We start from the raw sequence: 23,059 nt of genomic DNA, 5'->3' as shown, positions 1-23,059 counted from the left end.
CTTGTAATTAAAGATCGAATAAATTAGGTTACCCGCGCGAAGCAGTTAATTTATAGCGAATAGTTTTGAAACTTACGATATTATATATAATTAAGATTTTAAAGGATTTGTCATTTTTTTCAGTTTTTTTGGTTCTTTTCGTCAACTTGTGACTTTTTCTCATCATTGAGAGGTCCCAAACAATTCCTTGTTTTTTTTTCAAAATTAACATGTTTACCGATATTCTGAAATGAAGGATGTTTTGTTTGTTAGACAAAATGCGTTTTGATATAAAATTATGTGAGTGGTGTATTTGTGTTCCTTTAGCACAATCGCGTAATAACAGATCCAAATGATTTTCAAATATGGCCCACTTGAACTTATTTGATCATTCGGTATAATTTTATCTGAGTAAGTAAAATTAAAAATTGGAATAAGAGTGCATAATTTTCAGACAATGGCTAATGATTTCAATGGCACCAATAGTTTGTGTTTTTGGAATTTTTGTAAACTGCTAATCGTAATTTTTTTTAGTGTTTCTGCTTCTTTAGTCCATTCAGATGGCTTAGTATAACCAAAATCAGGTCCTATTGGTTTCCTTATGACTTTTTAGTAAATTTATCAAGAGTTATTTCGTTAAATGCTATTGTTTCTTAAGAGTTTTGAAATTATTTGGTTTAAAAAAATGTTAATTGATTTTTGATTATCGCCTCATTATTTCTTCTGTTTGTTGACTTGTTACCTAGTCTTATTAAGGAAAAATACTATTTGTAGCGTAGTTAGGAAAAAATAAATTTGTGTAGTTAGGATGTTGTCTGATTATAATTCGACGTTGATACTAGGTGCTTTTAATTTAGATATTGAGTTTTTGCCGTGCAATTTGTTTTCCTTTTTGTTGTTGTTGTTTTTTCTCGTAGTCTTTTTAATGGCAGATCTTGTTGTAATGAGGCATGGCAATACTTAATTCAATTATTAGTTTGGTTGTGTAACAATTTTTTTAAACTCAAACATCTATTTTTGTTTATCTTATTGTCAAAAATTTAAGTCAAAAGACAGTTAAGTAAAAAATGTAGATGAGCGCGGGTCGGAACATCATGTGCGAACGCACATTAACGAGCCGCCTTGTTGAAGATAAAGTAAACAATTAGTTAAGTTATCTTACTTAGAGTGCTCAGATCTCTTCCATCTATCTTTGTGTCTCGAAATAGTGACGTCATATCTCCAAAGCCTTCCTGATCCAGCCACTGAGCCACTTCATCTGGGTTCCAATCTAATGGATTTAACAGTTCTTCTTCGTCTCCAATGGGCGCAAGTGACCTTTGACCTCTAATGAGACGAAAAAAATATAATTAATAACTTAGAAAGAATACAAATGTTGGCATTGTCCCACACCCTCCCTCGAAAGAGTATGGTAATATATGTCTGTTTCTAAATTGTAATTTCACACTTTTATAGAAGTATATATACATTGAAATTGCTAGTCGCACCTGTGATTAGGTTACAGAGACAAAAAAGTAATTCTTTCAGCGGTATGGCATTCAGCATTGCCATGTCAGTATTTAGATATGTGTACTTTTATTCTAAAGAGTCGTAAATTTAATCATATTATCAATCCAATTAAAATTCTCATTGTACTTCAATCTGATAATGTAAGTGTTTTCATCTTATCGAAAAGGTTGAGCTATGAAAAAATTACCTGACTGAACTGTTTTGTCGGCTCAGCTGTTCAGAGTATTGGGGATCATAGTAGCGGAGACCTCTCATTGAGTTCTTAAGAGGGGGTCTCCGTTTGTGGTATTCACTTGCTTTCTCAACCTGAAATACTGAATTTTTTCCCACATGCTTCAATTGTAAAATGAATACCATATTTTAATGAATTTTGCCGTAAAAGAGAAGCTTTTTCTAGTGGCTCCTTAGTCCAGATCTCGATTTATGAAAAGACCCAAATATTTTTGTTGGAGGGGGTATTGACTAAATTTACACAGCTAATCTTCTTAGTTGATGTCCAGCAAACATCTTCTCATGGGAATTTTTGTCGGGCATTGTCTTTTCATAAGTCTAGAAAAAAGTTTATCCTGAGCGTTTTTTGGTCAGGCACGGTCGCTTCATTAGTACATTAAAAAATTACAGCACTTTCTGTCAAGCGTTGTATTTTGATGGCTTAAGACGTGTCCTGAGGGTTCCCTTTATAAGGATAATTCTAGAACTGTCTTATGGTTGTCTCAAGAATATGGTGTACTCTTAAGGCTTACCTGACTAACTAAAGTTCTATATCTCTAGTCTGTTACTCTTCTATCTGAGCTTCAGCAGACAGTGCACGGGCCCCAATGCTAAAGTCTAACGTATATCTCAATACAAAACAAGAGCGGAGTAGAGAGAGAGAGAAATATACTTTATTATTATATCAGGTGGTTAACTGTTACTGACTAAATATCTTTCTCCTCTGTCTAGAGGGGTAAATGGGTGAAACATCTAAAGGAAAGAAAGGAAAAGATATTTTTCCCTTTTTATCCAATCAGGGAAGAGTATTTTCAGTCTTTATTTATTTAAATAATAAAGTCTTTCAAATAGTCTTTTCTGGAAGTCATATTTGACTCCATCTTTCCGGGGTTTCGAGTTTTTTGAAAGTCTCTTATACAATCTAATAAGTCATTTTCTCTTTATTCTCTCTGAAGGATTTTCTTTCTTTTTTGAATGTGCTGTTTGAGATCGGTTCGTCTGTAAGTCGGTTCCCAGACACAGGTTGCCCAAGGAGCAAGGATTGAACATCAACAACCACAAAAGTATCTATTCCATTACCACGTCCAGTGGGTGAAGATCCTTTCGGGTAGGTCCGGTGTTGATGCTTGGAGGCGATCCTGATGTCCAGTGACATGACTTACCTGACTTACCTGAATTGGTTAGTTGTTAGGTGTTCGATGTTTAAAAAGTTTTTCTCTATTTTAACCTTTGTTAGGTTTTAATATTTTGTTATACCTAGTATCCCTTCCGGTTGGAAAGAAAATAGAAATTTATATGTTCTGTGTAAAGTTTATTTTGTTATATGTTTTTATGGAAGTCGATAGATCAATTGAGGGTAGTTCTTATTAGGTCAACACAAGGTGTGTGACATGATCTAGAAATGGTTAGTGACATGTGAATGTATAGCCATGTTGGATTAGTTCAAATCTGTTTATTGAAGATGAACATGTATTAAGGATGTTATTTCTTCGCGAAACCAGAAGTTATTCTGATGCAATCAATTCTCACGAATTGTATTGTCATACTTCTACAATTTGTGTTGTGTTATATATTTTGTAAAAGGTTTAGAGATTTCGCTTATTGTTTGTTATAATGGGTAGGCACAAAAATGTCAATTGCCTGATCCTCATTAATGGTTACCTCATCAATTCAGGAAATTGATTAATGTCTCTGGCTGCGCGCTTATATCCAATATTCCAAATAATCCAAAGACTCTTTCAGTATTTGGAGTACTACAATGTTAATTGTTACTAGGTAAAGGTGAAGCTGTTAGTTGTTACTATAGCTTAAGGATTTAATGAAGTTTATCCATATACACATGTGTTTTGTTCTTTGATAAATGGATGCATGTTTTACATATATTTGGTCATCAGTTGATTTATATGTTTTTACATGTGAAAATTTCGAAGTCAAAATATTTTATGTTTTGATCTATGTTGGAAGTTGATTTATTGTTACAGTCTGTTTGGAAAAGTCTATAACACTTTGTTATGTCATTATGATTTCAAACTGGTATTATAGTTTGTATGTTGTGCAAACAAATCGGTTCTATGAGAATCTAAGTTGAGTTTTGTTAAAATGTCATGTCAGTGACTCAAGGTCTGAAAGTTATTATTGCATGTTGTACATAGAGTGAATATGTTTGTTTATATGACTCATTGTTTGTCCATATACACTTGGTTTACATTGCAAGTGTATATTATTTGTTCTAATTTCCGTCAGTTCTGTGTCCTATTTCAAGTTGTTATCTATTTATTTACAAAATTGCATATAACTGACTATGGAAAAATCTTTGCATAAATACATGTACATTTTAGAAATTAGGTTAGAGTTTATATAAAGAGTAAAAAAGTATTTTTTGTGTTTAGACTTTATTGAACAGAGAAAATATTTAATAATCGGTACAATTATTTTTGTGGTTTATAGTTATGCAAATAGAAGATCCAACTATAGATTGCTAGTTGGGAGTATGTTTATCGGGATACAGATATAAATATAAGTGTATACAAAATATTTGAATACAAATTATTGGACGGATACAAATACCTTCCTCATAAAGGGTTGAATTTCGGGTATCGGAAAACATAAATAATCATATATGCACTGATTAATTTCATGGTTATTTATTGTTACTTGTCGAAATTATTAAAAGTTGTTACTTGTTACTATGATAACATTGTTATAATTTCTCCGTCTGTTTCGGATAGTTTGTCCGTTCTTTATAATGGCGGTATTCCTTTACAAAGTTGTCGTCTTTCGATAGGAAATATGCAAGTAAGTTCGTTAGATCTTTTAATGGGATGTCTGTAATGGATGCTTTCACTGTATTGCATAGTTCGTTCTCAAGTTCTGTTTTAGTCCGTTCATTATTGAAGTTTATTCTATTTGTGAAAGCGCGGTTGGTTACGCTTCCTTCGAGGTGATAGACATGGTATTCCTCGCAAGGTTCTAAAGCTTCGAGCGGTACCATGAGAGGCCGCTCAGGTGCATCTTTCGGTTGGAAGATGTAATAATTTTTGATTGGGTCAAAGTTTCTAAGTGTGCCCAATGTATATTCCCATTTCAAACGATATCCGTAATTTAGGAAATAAGGTGATGTGGGTTGATCGTTTATGTGTATATAACTTCTGGATGTATTATTGCTTTTTTCACGTAGAAATGTATCATATATAAGGTTGTAGATCAGCTTAGTTTCATGTACTCTGTAGTTATTGTTCTGCACATCTTTTGGTGTAGGATGCAGAAAATTGAAACTAAGTTGAAATATCTGATGATCGTAAATACTGTATGCAGATAAGTCTTGGGATGCTTTTGCTATAAGTAGATCGAAATGACATGTGATTGGAATTTTAAACTTGTAGTCATAATCATATAAAAATCATTCAGTTAGGCTGTAAAACTGTTTGAGTTTCGGGTACATAGTTTGGTGGAGTTTGTCTCTCCCCATGTTTTGTGTACTACGCTTAACTGTATTTGTATTTTCGGGTGGCAGAGGTGGGAAATACTCTGACACACGATCTTTAAGGTTATGAAGAGGTGCCATGAAAAAGTTATAATCGCGTGAATCGAATGGCATGTTTGCCCAATTTCTGTATGATAATAATGGATTGTAATTGCTGCTGTGTGGGCTATTTAATGTTCTAGGATCTTTGTCCTGAAACCAAATTGTTCCATAACTGTTGTTGTTGGTGTTTGCTCATTTGTTGATTGATGGAAAAATGATTTACTACTAGTTGATCTCGGTGTTACCACGTATGGGAATCTTAAATTGTGCGGTCTACTATTAGCTGTAAACAATCGTTGTTGAGCATAAGTTTGTGTTCTCGGGTGTTCTCTAATACAATCAGATGGTGGTGGCGGTCGCACTGGGGGTGGGTAGTTTGGAAGTGGAGGTGATGTATATGATTCCGTCGTTGAACGGTTTTGATTGTTAACTAATCTGCTATGTTCATAGCTATGTATAGTTGTGCTTGTTCCTTGTTCATTAGTGTTTCTGTTAGTGTTAAAGGATTGCAAATTCCGTCTGTCCTCGTTTTGTTTTAACTCGTAAAATTTATTTTTAATTTTACGTGCAATCTCTTGTGGACTTTGAGTATTCTCTGGAGTGTTGTCCAAATGTACTCCCATTGTTGTTACTGTTTCAGAAATGTTCCCCATTTGGTCGTCTGTTTGAGTTCCACAGTCCGAGGCGTTATCTTTTACTGTGCCAGGACTCGATCTTCCTGATCCTGAACTCAGTTCTCCTTCTTCAACTTCGTAGCTGAAGGGTGAATCGGATTTGTATGGCGATTAGTAGTCCATGCTTGTTGCCATTGTGCTAAAACTCATAGATTATTACTATTGGAATAACATATAGTTACAAATGTTGTTTTGACTGTTATAGAAACTGTTTGTAGTTTGATATGTTATAAACTCACTCGTTAGTGGTTACATTGTATTGTCATTTTTACTGTAGGTCTCTTGTGTTTTGTTATGAATACACAATTTTATGAATACAAAATTTCGATGAGTTAATAGTAGGGGGGATGTATACTGTTATATGTTCTTCAATTTATGTTTGGTGTTAAATTTCGTATGTATCAGCCGAATGAGTGTCAAAATATGTGACTTCATTTGTTTGTGGCTGATCATTTTGGAGAATGTCTAAGCTGTGACTGCGGTTATGCATTTTGTTAGCCGTTAATTTTAGTTGTTCAAAATCAATTGGTGGAGGGTTTTGTATATCGAGTAGTTTCGATGTAGGTATTAAGTGTCTTTGTTCGTTAGTTGTTAATGAAGGATTTGGGATTTCATACGGTTTTGGTTGATTAATTGGTATTGGTGTTTCATGTGGATGGTTGTGGAATAAATTATTATGTTGTTCAACTTTTGGTGCACTAGGGATAGGTGCTGATAAACTGTTTCTGATGCATTGATATGCCGGGGGTGGTGTCATTAGTTGTGGTGATATGGTTTGTAGTTTATTCTCTTTTATTGTTTCTAATGGTTCTATTTTAAATGGTTCTGGTTTGTACTTCCTTTCTGGTAATGGTGGTTTCTGTGTCTTTTTTGTTGATTCTAAAGTTCGTAATTGTAGTCCGTTTTCTGTTCTACGGATTGTAGTGTTATAATGTTTATAATTTGTATCAACGTAAATTTCTGTTGGTAGTTCATTGTTATTATGATATGATAATGTTACTTCTGTTGAATGTCTACGAAAGCTAGGTCTATTTTTTCTCGTTTTGTTATTTAAGTTTCCATAATGCGAATTGCTATCGTCACTGTCGTTATGTATATTTTCTTCTTGTATTTGTGCTATCAGTTGTGTAAGTGTTTGTGAAAATATTCCAAATATTCCGGTTAGTAGTATCTTTGTTATACTTGCTTGTTTTCCGATTGCTTTATGAATAGCTAAAGCGTTATAGAATTTAATAATAAGATTTGTTATGAATAGTATCATGCTAATCATAGCATGAATAATAGCCATTTTCTCTAATATGTACCATGGCCAACCAACGATGGTTAGAATTTGGTCTTTTAGCCATGCGCCGTCAAAAATTTCTTTCCAGTTTACGCTTGGTTGATCTATCTGAAAGTTATATCCATTGATATTCAAATCTCGTAGCCATTTTAGTGATTGTTCATAATTTTTGTATGTTTGTAGTAAACCTAATTGTTCGAGTTCTAAGAGTTTTAGTGCATTAGCTGACTGTGCGTCTTGTAATGGTTTTTCACGGTCTCTCATGTATTCATGTAATAGGTCTCTGTTTCGTTCTTGTACTAGTTGTTCTTTACTGTAGATTCCGCTTTCTATTAGACTTGCCTTACTAAACATAATGTCTAATACTATTTCTTCAGGTGATATAGTGTTTAGTATTGTTTCAACTTCAACTGGATACGGTGTTAATCTGTATCGGGATGCTCCCTCAGTATCTATAGATATGAGTTGATCAAAATTACTGTGTGAACATGGTACCTTTTTTGAACCTTACATGGTACCTTACATGGTATTTTATCATAACAATCACGTGTTTGTGGTACATAAAGCGGTGATGCTTTCTTTGCACATTTGTACATTTTCATAACGTTTACTCCTTCTTGTTTGACAAATATCGATCTGTCTCCTGTAAGGATGTATCCTAAAAGTGGTGTGTTCTTTTGTACTTGTGTTAATGTTAACTATCGTAGATTTCTAGTTTGTTCGCAAATCTGTGAGTAAAACTTTATTGCTTGTAAACTGATTCTAGAGTATATGTTACTCATATATAAGTCCATTTTCATATTTAAATGTGTGTTTTCGTTTACAAAACCGTAATAAAAGTTATTGTTATCTTCATCTTTGTAGCGTGTGTGCGTTGAGATGATTTGTTTCGGTGTTATTTTTATGAACTTTTCATCATCGAATTTATCTTTTTTTCTTGTTGCTTTCTGTCCTGTATGCATATCAAAGCCATATTCATATATTATGTAAATATCATCGTATTCTGTTTTATGTAGGGGTTGTGGTGATCCGCATTCGCGTTCAACTATTGGATATATTTCAAGTCGTGTTGCTATTGAGGCTGTTTTATTTAATTTTATTTTCTCTTGTATATCTGGTTTTTGTACTGTTGTCCATTCTGCGTTTGTTTCTATCCAGTATCGGTCTTGGTATTTTACCATGTATGCATCAAATCTAATTAGTTCAAATAATTGACAATGGGTTTGGGGTTCCCAAACTATTGTTGCTTTTGTAAAAGGTGTCGGTTGACACTCTCCTTTGCGGAGGTCGCATGGTAGTTTTGTTCCCATGTATGAGATTTCTTCCGTATCAAGATTTAGTATGAGTGATAATTCTCTTATTTCTAATGTCCAATCTAATATGTCTAGTCTATTTTGTTTTCTTACTCCGGTTAAACAGTTTGATTTTGCGTTTTTTATTGCGGAGGGTATCCATGTTGGGTTTGTGTAATCATACACTATCCTTCCATATGGTGGTACCATAGGAGTATCTAAGTGAAATTGTATTTTACCTTCTAGGTCTTCAATTTTCTTTTGTAATGTTGGATTAGCTATGTAATTGAATGATATGTTGTATCTTGTTGGTTTATATTCTGTATTTTTCAGTAAGTTAAGTCTGGCGAGTTCGTTACGAACTTCGTCTGGGTCTAATATTTTTGTTCTTTGTGCGTCTGATACATAATAGCTAGGTCTGTTTGCTCTAATAAAGTGGGTGTGTTGTGAACACCATTCTATTCGTTCTTTAATTGTTCCTGCAACTGCGTATGCTTTAATTTCTACTGCTTGTGCTTTTGATAATAGTTGAACTTCTGTTTTTGTCATGTCTAAATCTAAATTTGGAGGTTTAAATTTGCATGTGCTAATTTTGTTCAGTTCGTAGTATTTTACGTTTGTTATTTCTTCTGCATCGCAATCGTAATGTTCAATAAAAATATCTTGAGGTCCGATTGCTGAGTCGGTTATGTTTTGTCCTGTTAATTCTACGTAGTCTTCCTTTGTCTGACGTTTTTGTCTTTTGTTGTTTAGTTGGAATTGTTCTAGAATACTATTTGTTAAATGTTCTCTGAAAAAATTCCAGTTTCTTGTCCATTTATCTATAGCTATGTTCCACATTTCTTCATAATCTAAACTGTTTTTAAATCTTTTAATTCTGGTATTTTATAATTATCTGGAATTAGTGTTGAGTCTACTGTTAGATTTGTTTGATTGTCAAATACGTGTTTCATAAGTTTGTTGAAGTTTTCTCGTTCTATTGTATTTGATGTGTTTATTTTTATTTTGTTTTTATTTTTGAAGTTTTTGATATGTTTCTCCATTCGTTCGTTGATGCAGTTTTTAATATGTTCTTTAAGTTTGTTTTGTATCTTGTATTGTGATTGTATTTGTGTGTCTATTTTCATATAAATAAATATTATTATTATTAATAATATTAGTATTATAGATTTTAGTTGAAACAGCATGTGTACGATAATCCTGTATGAGGATTGTAAAATGTCGCAAAGCCTAAAGTTTGTTTAGTATATCTATCAAACTTATAGACAAAGTCAATACAAATGAACGGTGCTGGTGTCGTTGTTGTTACTATGGAAGGTGTTGTTGCATGAAATGGATGATTAAATATTGTATCGTATTTGATCGTTGTATTAAACTTTAGTACTAGAGATGGTGTTGCTAGAACTTCAAGTGCTGTATTTCGTTGGCGATGTGTTAGATTTAGGGTATTTGTAAGTCTATTTCTTGACCAGTTTGTGAGAGTATCTCCAAGATTAGTTGGTCCGTATAATGGTGGAGGTGGATTCGAGGTCTTATGATCTAATGGAAAAAGATATGTATGATCATTAGTTCTACTTAAAGTAGGTGGATTTGGATTTAGTACTGGTGTTGCTCGGGTTCTACCTGGATGACTTGATGCTAGTCTTAATTCTGGTATAAATGATGCTGGTGATAGTGTTATATTTCGTGGTGGTTGTAAGGAGTTTGTTATTTCTATTCGTGGTACGCTTATTGATGTGTTCGAGGATGACGATTGGTGTGATCTATGTGGTGTAGTGTTTGTACTTATCGTTTGTTGCGGTGAAGTTGCTGACCAAAGTGAGCTATGTGGTGAATGTGTTGATTGTACACAAAAATGGTCTTGTACAAAGTTAAAATCCTGTCTCTGTTGAAATGTGGGTGGTAAGAAAGGATTTGCTCTTAGTTCAGATGATGTAGGTGTTGGTATAGTATTAACACTTGAATGATCGTTTGGTGAACTGATATTAAAATTATGGAGTGTTGGTGTTCGGTTTGGTGTTCCGGTTCGACTTGGTGGTTCTGACTGTCCGGCTTCTATAGGTCTTATTATATTTGATTCTATATCAGTAGAATCGTATGGGACTAATGTAGAGTCCTGTGTGGGAAATGAGAGTGATGCTCAACGTCTGCCTCTTAATAGATGTCTAGTTTCTGTTCTCTCACGCCGTACTGTATACGGATTTTCGTTTCCTGGGTCTGTATCGTCTACTTCAGGCGATGTTGGTATATTTGTTAGATCTGTTACTTCGTTATGATGTGGTTGTTCTTGAGTGTTGTTACGATTACTATTATTATTTGATGACGCAATTTTTGCTGATTTTTAATTTTAAGCTCCGGAACCAGGTCCGTGTGGTGGGATCTGCATATATGGTGGTGTTAATATCAGTACTGGTATTAATTCTTGTTCTGGTTGGTGTGTTTGTGCTCCTATATTTGATATCCAAATTTCGTTATGTTGTATTCTTAAGTTTAACTGGTATTTTACAACGTTTCCGTAAAATGGTGATTCTTCAGGGAATGCAATTTGTAGATAGAATTTTCGTGAATGTAATGTGTGATATATAGATTCTTCTATGTCGGGGTTTGGATCAATTTTTATGGGTTTACAAAGTATTCTATTAAGCTTAAGCACGTTCGTACAAAGAAATATATAACTATTGCAATTTTAATAAATTTAAATATTTCCAGTTCTACTACATCTATGTTCGTTTTACATGTATGGTATATATCAGGATGTATTTCGTGCATTGAATTATTGTACTGGTGGGCTTGCATATACTACTCTGCGATTTCTAATTACTTCATGTATTGTTACAATCGCTAGATACGTGGATATTACTACTATGCAAGGTACTAAGAATATAGTAAGAAATAATATTATTTTATTTAATATTAAATAGAGTGTGACTAATGTTTCTGAGAAATCAATTGTTGAACGCATAAACGAGTGTTGTTATTTGGAAAAGATTTTTAATGCTGCACTGGAAAATGACAGTTATTTTCTTGTGTAACTGACACTTAACGGTGTCGCACTAATTGTATTAAATTTAAATTCACTGGTAAACTACAATAACAATAATCGGTATCATATTATCTGTTAGGCTTTTATTTTATCGTCTACAAGTTCAATAGCGTCTTTTTTACAAACTACTATGAAAAATGTGTTTAGTTTGTTAATATCAACACATTTATTCGTGTGTATTTGTTGTTCCAGTGTTTGGAATTCTGTAATAGTTTCGTTACAGAGCGTTATGTCTTTCAACAATACAAAATGTTTTTCTCCCCAAAAGAGTTTTACTTCTTGTCCGGTTCTGTTATTCCTTCAATTATGAATAAACAATCTTTAGTTGAAATCTTACAATCAGTGGTTGTAACACTGTCGTTATCAAAATGTATATGACTGTTTAAAGGAAATTTAAGTTGAACAAAATTGTCTCTTTGTACTTGTATTTTTATACAAAGCTGGTTTCTGTTTAAAGAGTGCATAAACTCTGATGCTGCTAACATTGGTGGGTTTTCATCACAGTGATGTGTATAGTGGTGAATTAACCTTTCTGAAATGAAATTAAAGTAATTCAGTTTACCTGGTATGTTGGATTGTTTTGCAATTGAGTGTCGTTGATAAACTTGTATTATGAAAGATGAAATTGAGAAATAGTTTATCTTCTCTTTCTAAAGTGATATCGGGTGTTTATTACAATATAGCAACAAGGAAAAAAATGTGTTGAGATTTTGAGATAGAAAATTTTTGAATTTTGAGTTTACAATTTCGGTTTTTCAGCTTAGCTGAAATTTTTCAAAATTTTTCAAATTTTTCAAGGTAGTTTGGCAGTTGTGGATTGTACGATGCAAAATCAGAATTGTGATTTTTACTTTTTTGTTTCTGGTTCTCTACAATGTTTCTGACATTTACATATCTTCCGTTTTTCATATTTGGGTTTTTAAGTTGTCATTTTTAATAATTACTAGGTCTAATTAGAATGTTAGTTTCCTACTTCTTGAATTGGGTTTACTTCTGACATTTTCCAGAACTTTTGTTCTTAAGATGTTGTTTTCTTGTGTAATTGGTGTTTTGGTATGAAGTTTATTATATTTGATGGTAGTTGACGTGTTTCCATCATGGTATGTTATGGTAATTAGTCTGATGTTGGTGCCAACTTTGTTGTTGTCTTTTGTTTTGAAGTAGGTTCTTTGATCATTGGTATGGCTCGTGGCGTCAGTTTGTACCAAAGAATTTGGTGCAAAAATGTCCAATTACTGAAGTGGTATGATTGCTAATTGGATACGTTGTTGCAGTCTTCTGCAGTTTTGCAACTCTGCAATGTTAATTGGTAGTTGGTACAAATGGTACAAAATGCTTTGTTTGAGAAGCATTGACGTAATTGAAATGTTCTTTCAACTGCTAATGATCTTGGTAAGATCAGTTTTGTTAATCACCATCTTGTTTATGGTGTTGGTAGATGTTTATGGGTATGACCTTTACGTTTTGTTACTAATTGCGTCTGCAAAAAGACAGTTAGTCTACTAGAAGGCTTAGTTTGCTTATACAATGAGACAATAAGTCTTTGTTAACGTGTTTTATCATCCTGTCATCTTCATAGAGGATGGTGCCATTTTGTTCATCTCTTCCTGCTAATTGGGTCCTTGTTGGGTGTTAGTGATTATCACTAATGAGTTATAGTTCGAGTTATCTCTAATTAGGAGAGCTAATGATATATATGACGTTATTTGTATGACGTTAGTTGTTAGCGTCCGCTTGCAATATTGTCCGTATTTTCACTAATGAGATGTATGACGTCCGTATTTGGTATGACGTGTATATGTATGACGTATATTGTTCTGTTCTGTGCAAAAAGGTGCATAGCGGATTAACCGTTCATAGTATCGAAGGTCTATTAGCCGAATCTTTATGTTTAAGTTCAAGTTCTATTGGCCGAATGTCTGATAGCTGAATGTATAATTATTGGTGTAGGACGTGTATGTTAAGAATGTGAACGGATGTATTGTACATTTATGTGAATATATGTATTCAAAGGTAACGTGTATGAAAGTAAACGTGTATTTTAGATCCTGTTGCTGGAGATTACTGGATGTGCCTTATTGCGTGTTATTACGGAGATTGTTATTACGGAGATTGTTATACGGAGATTGTTATACTGAGATTATTTCCGTTTCTTTCTCATTACATTTTGAACATAAGTTATTCCTTTGTTCTGGTGAAAATATTCGTCCAATCGATACGTTACTCTATTTTTAGATGTGTCTCTTTTATTAGTTGGTACTCATTATTTTTAGCTTCCGTTTCTATTACTAGTATTACCATTTATCCTGTTATTAATTATTTGTTGTTATTTCTACTCTTTCCCGTTAGTTTATTAGTCATCGATGTTGTTTGTTATTTCTAAATTTTCCTTTTTTAAATTTATTGTGTCTTTTTTATTTTTATTAATGTTCGTGAATGTTGGCATCTTCAAAATATCTATTCCATTCCGTGAGGTGGATAGATCCTCGATCTTTTTTATAAAAGATAAAATTATTTGTTCTTTGATTGTTTGTTATTTGGGTATTTGTTGTTTGTTTATTGTTTACTGTTAATATCAATTATCTCTAAACCTCTATTCCAGTTCTAAGCTTGTGAACACCAAAAAAATATACCTTTTGTGTTTTGAATTTTGTGTTTTTGAATTTTGTTTATATGAGAAATTACCCTTTGTGACAATCATAGTTGGGGTTTCAAGGGCTACTATCAAAACCTATTTTTGTTAGAATATCCTGCATCGATATGTTTTATTTGTTATTTGTTGTTTGAATCTTTGTTATTTGTTTTTATCGATGATAATGGTTGCTGTTGTCAACTACTACGTGTGGGACGTTTGCCAAGCTGGGTGAGCGTTTGCCAACTGGGTGGGCGTTTGTCAACTGATGGTTTGTCAGAGGATGGAAGATGTATTCTTAAAATGTATTCATAACATATGTTTAAACTTCCAGTGTCCTTAAACAGTTAGATCCACTTTATGTTTTTAAATTTTGTTGATTTATATAGGTTATCCACTAAAAGGTGTTAAAATATTTGGTGATGGTTGCTCCCAAAGATATTTATGGAATGTTAATATCGGAATTGTTATTTTATAACTGGTTTGTAAATTATGATGATATATCTCGGGGGTATGATCCAATGTGTCATAGTTGGTTAGTGGTTAGATGAATACTAGCACCTTTTAGTACTATTATTTTTATTCTGTTCATGTGTGTTCATGTTTATTGTTTGTAATATTTTCCTGTATTAATTTAGATGTATTTATCGTTTCTTTTCTAATATATTTGGTTCTGCACACAAGGTTCGGTTTAGGTATGTGTGCCCGTAGAAATACTGAATGTACATAGGAATGTACATATAGATAGTTATATGGTTATACTTTGATAGATTTTCGGATTATTCATAGATTATGTTTTGAATATTCTAGGAAGATGTTTGTTGAAAATTGATATATTAGGTAATATTGGAACATTAAACGGTTACGGGATCTGTTTAGTAGTTTTACTAATGATAGCTGTATGTACGGATTATCATGAAATGACTTTTGGTATAGATGGTCAAGTGAAATGAATATTTTATAACGTTAGAAATTTTCGAGTATGTGTGTAATATTATACGTGATAGTGAGAGTATTAAAGTTGAATCCACAATCCATAGTGGAGTGTTGTACAGTAGGTATGTATTAATTTGTCAAAGTCAATTGTTGCAAATACAATGAATAGCGTTGTATTGATACGGGTTATTAATATTAGTATTAATTTGATTATTATTATTATTATTAGAAATATTATGTATTATTGTTCTTTAATTATGGTGTTAATAGTATTTTCTTCTTACGATGATTGTAGTTATGAATTTGTTGAATTTCATCTTGTGCTATGTGTTTTTTGTGTGATGTTTGTATAGTAGGTTGTTTTAATATTGGAATTTCGTTCGTTGGTAAGTAGTTTTGTTATTCTAGTTTAATATGTCTTTCTTTCGGGTAATACGGTACTGTGTGATTTCTGTGTATTGTTATATATTCTTTATTGTTATCTTTTAATATGTATGTTGTTTCGGTAGGTTTATCGATGATAAGATATGGTCCTGTTTTTAGTGGTAGTAGTTTTTTAGATACGCCGTCAATTTGTTGATGATTTGTTAATAATACGAAAGTATTTTTCTCAAGTGGTTTTGCTGTACGAAATCGGAGGTTCATCTCATCTGTTAACTTTTTGCGGTTTTGAAGTATTTTTGTTATTGTACGATATGTATCACTATAATGTTTTTCTTTATCAAGGAAGCATTTAGCGAATGTTCTTTTTTGCAACTTTGCTATTTTTGGATGGCTGAATTGTTTTTCCAAATGAGTATGTGCTGGTTGTGTGTTGCATGCACTTTTTTCCGTTGGGTTGCAATTTCCCATTTCGTCTGTTGTTGTTCCAAGTTTTATTTTTGTTGGTTTTCTTGGCTTTTCGTTGAAAACGACTTCATATGGTGACATACCTAATTGTGTTTGGTATTGGGTATTATATGCATATGGGAAGAATTTTGCCTTCCTTGACCAATTTTGATATTTCTCGTCTAATAATGTTCTGATAAATTGTCCGATTATTCTGTTTGTTCCTTCTACTAATCCGTTTGTCCAGGGTGCATATGTTGTACTTGGTTTAAACTTGATTTCAAAGTAGTTACATAAATGTGTTAATTCTGTGTTAATGTATTCTGATCCGTTATCGGAACGAATTTCTTCTGGTAGTCCGAATTTCATAAACCAATGTTCAAATAATGCTGTAAATGCATAATGTGCATTATTTTTGGGTGCACACATAATTGTTACATAGTGTGAAAATGCATCTACTATTACAAAGATAAAATTATTTCCTTCTGATGATGGGTGGATGGGTCCTTTTGTATCTATCATGATCATTTCATTAAAATATGATTTTGTCGGTGCTAATTGTTCTTTTTTACTTTCTGTTTTTGTGTTTGCAAATACTTTGTTTGTTTGACATTGTATGCAATCTGCTATTAGGATTTTTATCCAGGTTGTTAAGTTTTGAAAATAATATTTCTCCGTTATGTTTCTTTTGGTTTTTCCAAGTCCTGTATGACCAACTGTGTCTGTGCAATGATTTTCGTAGAAGACACATAGTAGTAATGTTAATGGTAAGCATATTCTTTAGATTGTGCTTTTGTGAATCCTAATGATGATTTTAACTACTCCAGTTTTTTCATCAATTACTATTGATTTAAACTTTCTATAATATGCAAAGAGTCCTTTGTTTCCGCGTATGTCCATTGTTACTGAATGTGGTTTATTGTTATGTTTTTTCCACATTTTTACTTTGTGAAGTACTGGATCTATGATTTGTGTTTCTCTTATAAGATCTTCTGTGATTTTCGTTTTTTCATCATAGAAAATGTCTGTTATTTTTGCGTTATCGTAATTATGTTCTTGTTTAACATTGTTAATGAGTCTAAGATAGTCATCGTCATGGTGAACCGTGTATGGTCCTTTTTGGTTTTTCTCAATAATCATGTCGTCTTTTTCTACAATTGGTGATTGCCACTTTTTTGTTTTTGGTTTGTATTTCGGTATTAAATTTGTTTTTGTCTCTGTGTTATACTTCTCGTATGAGATTGGGTGATATTCGTTTTTATCAATGTTGATTTCGAAATAGTTGTTATGTATGTTAGCTAAAACTGGATAGTGTGTTTTATCTTTACTGTCTTCATCTGTGTTGTTACATATGCTGTATTTGCATTCGAGGTTATTTGCAAATGGTGTTTTTGCAAAAAAGAATTTTATGTTTTCCGGTATTTCTACTGTAATGTCTCGTGTTTTTGTAAAATGTTCTTCATCTATTCTTCTACTAGGAAGATCGGGTAGAGCTAGGTTTTTCCCTTCTGTCCAAATAATGTGTAAATTTGGAAATTTCATTAGTATAAGTTGAAATCTGTAAACTCTGTGATTCGGTTTATTCTTTTGTGTAAATAGATAAATTATTGGTTTGTGGTCTGTAAATAGAATAATTGGATGATTTGAGCCCGTTAGTAGGAATTCATATTCCGTTAGGGCGAATATGATCGCTGAGCATTCTCTAATTAATGTAGATAGTCGCATCTCAATTGGTGTGAAAAGTCTAGAGTTTGCTGATATTAATTTCATGTTCTTTTCAGTTGGGTGCTGTTGTAATAATGCTGCTCCAATGCCTGTGTTGGATGCATCTGTTATGATGTAAAGTGGTTTATTAGTGTCTGGAATTGTTAATTCGAGTTTATGTGTTATTGTTCTTTTCATTTGTTCAAAAATTGTTTGATGTTCTTTTGACCATTTAAAGGCGTTCTCTTTGTGTAAGAGATTATATAATGGTTGTAGTATTGATTGCATACCATATACGTATTTCGCTAGGAAATTTATTGTTCCAAGGTATCGCTGTAAAGCTTTCATACTCGTTGGTGGTTCCAGTTTTTGGAATCCATCGATCCGTGATGTAAGTGGTTTCACTTTTTTATCTTCAATTATATGTCCTAAGAATTTAACTTTCTTTAACATAAAATATGTTTTGTCGGGTGCTGTTTTTAGGTTTTCTTTAAGTAGTATTTTGTGATATTCTATCAATGTTTCGAACATTTGTTCATATGAATTTGTTTGAATAAATATGTCATCTACGTATGTAATGACTGTTCCTTTTCCAATTAAGGGATATAGAAAATGTGTTAATATTGATGCAAATGCTGCTGGTCCGATTGATATTCCGTAGAATAATCGTTTAAAACAGTATTGTTCATTTCCAATTGTAAAATGTGTATATCGCATTGATTCTTCGTCTAATGGTATTTGGTTATATGCGCTATTTAGATCTGCTGTTGTGAATATTGTTCCATTAATCCTTGTTAGGGCTACATCAACTGGTTCCATTGGCCAGTTACATTTGGATTCATCTATCATGCTGTTCAAGTATCTTGCATATAGCACGATTTTTAGAGATTCACCTTTTTGTAGTATTATTACTGGATTTGTGAATATGTACCCTGTTGATAATTGTTCTTTATTAACGGGTGCAATGATGTTGTATTTTTTTAATATGTCTAATAGTTTTTGTATTCGTTCCCGAAGGTGTATCGGTACTTTGCTTATTCTTTGTTTTTTGAAAATTGCATCTTTCTTCATCGGTAGGTTCAATTTTACTTTTGTTTTTCCGACGTCAAATTTTGTTGTTGCAAATACTTGTTTGTAATGTAATATGATTGTTACTACTTTTTCGAACTCTTCTTGTGTTAATTGTGAATGTTGAAAATCAAACATTTGTATAAATTCTTTTTCTTGTTCTGAATATTTGTTAATATTAATTTTGCATTTAAAGTTTGGTTTTCTTTCAAATGTTGCTACTTGTTCAATTGTTTCGTTTTCTTGTATGTTGAGTATTTCATTAATATCGTGTTCACTTTCGTATGTTAGATGATACAATGCTGTGAATAAGTCAAATGAATTTGTTTGATATACTTCGTTATCTTGTTTTTTAAATGTAATGTTTCTAATCATGAAACCAATTAACCCTGTATTTATGATTATTCTATGTCTATTTTTGTTAACTAGTAAAATGTCTATGAAGTACTCTTCATCTGCTGTGAAGTCTTTTATATCTGTAAAAGATATATTGTGATATTTGTTTATCGGTTCAAAGTAGAAATGTGATTTATGTATTGTTTTTTCATTTGATTTTTTCATCTGTTTAAATATAGGTATTGGAAATGTTATGCTTTTATTTTGGTTCTGTTCGATATAAATTGTTTCTCTGTTAAATATTGGATACAATTGAGAGTAATACGGGTATCCTTTTGTACTATTCATATAGAATATAATATCGTTATCTAAGATTGTGTTTGTATTTAAGGTTAGTCTATTTGTGTTTACATTTATTGTTTCAATGTATTCTTTGAAGAAAGGGGTGCCTAGGATGTTATGATTGCATTGAGTTACATAAAAATGAATGTAAAAATTGTTCTGAGGTTTGTTTCTGTTTTTCAAGATTTCATCTGGTGTTAGAGGTAATTTGATTGTTCCGTATGTTTCTATTGTGGTGTTGTTCGCTGCAGTGAATGTTTTGTTTGCTTTTTCTAATTGTATTTCTGGGTTATTATATTTTATCTCATTCCAAGTATCTTCATTGAGTAAATTTAATGTTGCTCCTGAATCCAGTAGAAAATCAATTTCTAAAATTGGTTTTTGTTTAGTGAAATCTTGTTCAAATTCATTACACTGGTACATCGGTAAGATCCATGTTGGGTTACTTTCTAATGTATTTATTAATGTATTGCATGTATCTTCGTTTGCGTTATAGAATTTATCTAGTATCTCCTGATCTTCGTCTGATGACTCTGATGTGTATTCGCATTCATCAATTCCTGGTGGGTCATCGTTTTGTTTTTCTGATTCAATGTTATTTATTCTGTTTTTGTTATTATTATTGTTGTATTTATTTCCTTCATTTCGTCGTTCTTTAGAGTTATTCCTTTGATTTTGTTCTCTTTGTGAAGAATTTCTCCTGTCGTCTCTGTTATTATTGTTTGAGTAATTTCTATTGTTACTACTTGAACGTTGTCTAAATCTGTCGTTTCTGTTTGGATCTCTGCTGGTATATCTTTGTCTGTTGTTGTTATTATAGTTGTTATTATTTCTTTTATATGGTGATTGTTGTCTTGAGTTGTTTCTGTCTGTATATCTTGAACTTGATCTACTATTGTATCTATTATAATTGTTATTTCTTTTGTAGCTGTTTCCTCTGCTTCTACTGTAATTTTTTCTGTTATAACTTGTACTTCTGTTATTGTAATTGTGTGACTTCCGGTATCCTTGATAATTCCTATTATCTCTAGGATTTTCGTTGTTATTATAATTGTTCCTTGATTGTGATCTGTATGGGGTTCGGCTTCGTGAATTGTTATATATCGGTGACGTTGGTGGTAATTGTCTTCCGTTAATGTTATTTGAATCAATTTTTCTGTTTGGTAAATTTTGATTATTTCTCATATGACCATAGAATGATCTTTCTTTTGGTCGTGCTATGCTTTCTCGACGTGGTCTTTTAAAGCATCTACCTTTAGTATGTCCGTGTGAGCTGCAATGGCTACAAAACAATGCAAATTTTGGTCTACTTTTAAAATTCTTTTTGTAATATGTATTATTAACTCCGTTAAGGACGTTACATATTGTTCCTTCAAATTGTTCTAGGTCGTTTTGGTTAAGTTCGTTGATATTGTTACAGGCTATATTCATTTTTTTAGAGCGTCATTGATATTACTTGTACTCTGATTAACTTCATATAATCATTTGTGATTATTTGTTATAGTTCTTGTTAGATCCATCTGGTCTATTTTTTCTACCAATGCTTTGAATGGCATTTCTGGTTCTCTTGGCGTTTCTTTATGATTCGCATGCTTTTTTAATGCTGCTGTTTTTAGTTCGTTATCCAAACATCTAATAAATGTTTGGTTCATTACGCTATTTCTGTAATCTTCTGTGTACAGTGAATATGCAGTTTTTACGAGAGTTTCTATTCTCAGTGCTAATGATCTTAGTGATTCGTTTGTGTGTTTTTGTAGTTGTTGTAATATTATTTTTGCTTGTTGTTTTGACTTTTCAGAGTCAAACATATCTGAAAATTCTTTGCAAAATGTTTCTCAATCTAATTTTGTTTCACTCGGAAGTGTTGAATACCATTTTTGTGCAGGTCCTTTTAGGGTATGTAGTATTAAAGCTGCTCTTTTTACTTTACATTGATGATGTCCAGGTTTGTTTACTGGTTCTATTCCACTACTAAATATCATAGCTGCAACTATACTGTTTAATGTTGCTCCTGAATCCAGTAGAAAATCAATTTCTAAAATTGGTTTTTGTTTAGTGAAATCTTGTTCAAATTTATTACACTGGTACATCGGTAAGATCCATGTTGGGTTACTTTCTAATGTATTTATTAATGTATTGCATGTATCTTCGTTTGCGTTATAGAATTTATCTAGTATCTCCTGATCTTCGTCTGATGACTCTGATGTGTATTCGCATTCATCAATTCCTGGTGGGTCATCGTTTTGTTTTTCTGATTCAATGTTATTTATTCTGTTTTTGTTATTATTATTGTTGTATTTATTTCCTTCATTTCGTCGTTCTTTAGAGTTATTCCTTTGATTTTGTTCTCTTTGTGAAGAATTTCTCCTGTCGTCTCTGTTATTATTGTTTGAGTAATTTCTATTGTTACTACTTGAACGTTGTCTAAATCTGTCGTTTCTGTTTGGATCTCTGCTGGTATATCTTTGTCTGTTGTTGTTATTATAGTTGTTATTATTTCTTTTATATGGTGATTGTTGTCTTGAGTTGTTTCTGTCTGTATATCTTGAACTTGATCTACTATTGTATCTATTATAATTGTTATTTCTATTGTAGCTGTTTCCTCTGCTTCTACTGTAATTTTTTCTGTTATAACTTGTACTTCTGTTATTGTAATTGTGTGACTTCCGGTATCCTTGATAATTCCTATTATCTCTAGGATTTTCGTTGTTATTATAATTGTTCCTTGATTGTGATCTGTATGGGGTTCGGCTTCGTGAATTGTTATATATCGGTGACGTTGGTGGTAATTGTCTTCCGTTAATGTTATTTGAATCAATTTTTCGGTTTGGTAAATTTTGATTATTTCTCATATGACCATAGAATGATCTTTCTTTTGGTCGTGCTATGCTTTCTCGACGTGGTCTTTTAAAGCATCTACCTTTAGTATGTCCGTGTGAGCTGCAATGGCTACAAAACAATGCAAATTTTGGTCTACTTTTAAAATTCTTTTTGTAATATGTATTATTAACTCCGTTAAGGACGTTACATATTGTTCCTTCAAATTGTTCTAGGTCGTTTTGGTTAAGTTCGTTGATATTGTTACAGGCTATATTCATTTTTTTAGAGCGTCATTGATATTACTTGTACTCTGATTAACTTCATATAATCATTTGTGATTATTTGTTATAGTTCTTGTTAGATCCATCTGGTCTATTTTTTCTACCAATGCTTTGAATGGCATTTCTGGTTCTCTTGGCGTTTCTTTATGATTCGCATGCTTTTTTAATGCTGCTGTTTTTAGTTCGTTATCCAAACATCTAATAAATGTTTGGTTCATTACGCTATTTCTGTAATCTTCTGTGTACAGTGAATATGCAGTTTTTACGAGAGTTTCTATTCTCAGTGCTAATGATCTTAGTGATTCGTTTGTGTGTTTTTGTAGTTGTTGTAATATTATTTTTGCTTGTTGTTTTGACTTTTCAGAGTCAAACATATCTGAAAATTCTTTGCAAAATGTTTCTCAATCTAATTTTGTTTCACTCGGAAGTGTTGAATACCATTTTTGTGCAGGTCCTTTTAGGGTATGTAGTATTAAAGCTGCTCTTTTTACTTTACATTGATGATGTCCAGGTTTGTTTACTGGTTCTATTCCACTACTAAATATCATAGCTGCAACTATACTGTTTAAGTCTTCTTCAACAGTATATGCTGGGTCT

General features: G+C 32.3%; 2 protein-coding genes across 4 annotated transcripts in view; both read right to left on the bottom strand.

Moving 5' to 3' along the window:
- LOC142337517 (uncharacterized) overlaps window positions 1-23,059 on the bottom strand; it is a 320,572-nt gene that overhangs the window by 264,078 nt on the left and 33,435 nt on the right. The gene's annotated exons all lie outside the window — the stretch shown is intronic.
- The window catches only part of LOC142338026 (uncharacterized), a 41,402-nt gene that overhangs the window by 7,551 nt on the left and 10,792 nt on the right, over window positions 1-23,059 (bottom strand). Inside the window, exons 4-5 of the mRNA XM_075387659.1 lie at window positions 1,676-1,794; window positions 1,142-1,305 (exon numbers count right to left, since the gene is read on the bottom strand). Of these exons, the coding sequence (XP_075243774.1) occupies window positions 1,142-1,305; window positions 1,676-1,794 (283 nt within the window). The remainder of the gene's footprint in view (window positions 1-1,141; window positions 1,306-1,675; window positions 1,795-23,059) is intronic.

Source organism: Convolutriloba macropyga, chromosome 4 (genome assembly GCF_964194025.1).
Source record: "Convolutriloba macropyga chromosome 4, txConMacr16.3, whole genome shotgun sequence".
Classification (NCBI taxonomy): Eukaryota; Metazoa; Xenacoelomorpha; order Acoela; family Convolutidae; genus Convolutriloba; species Convolutriloba macropyga.
The sequence above is the reverse complement of the archived record's forward strand: the minus strand, read 5'-3'. Positions and strand labels throughout refer to the sequence as shown.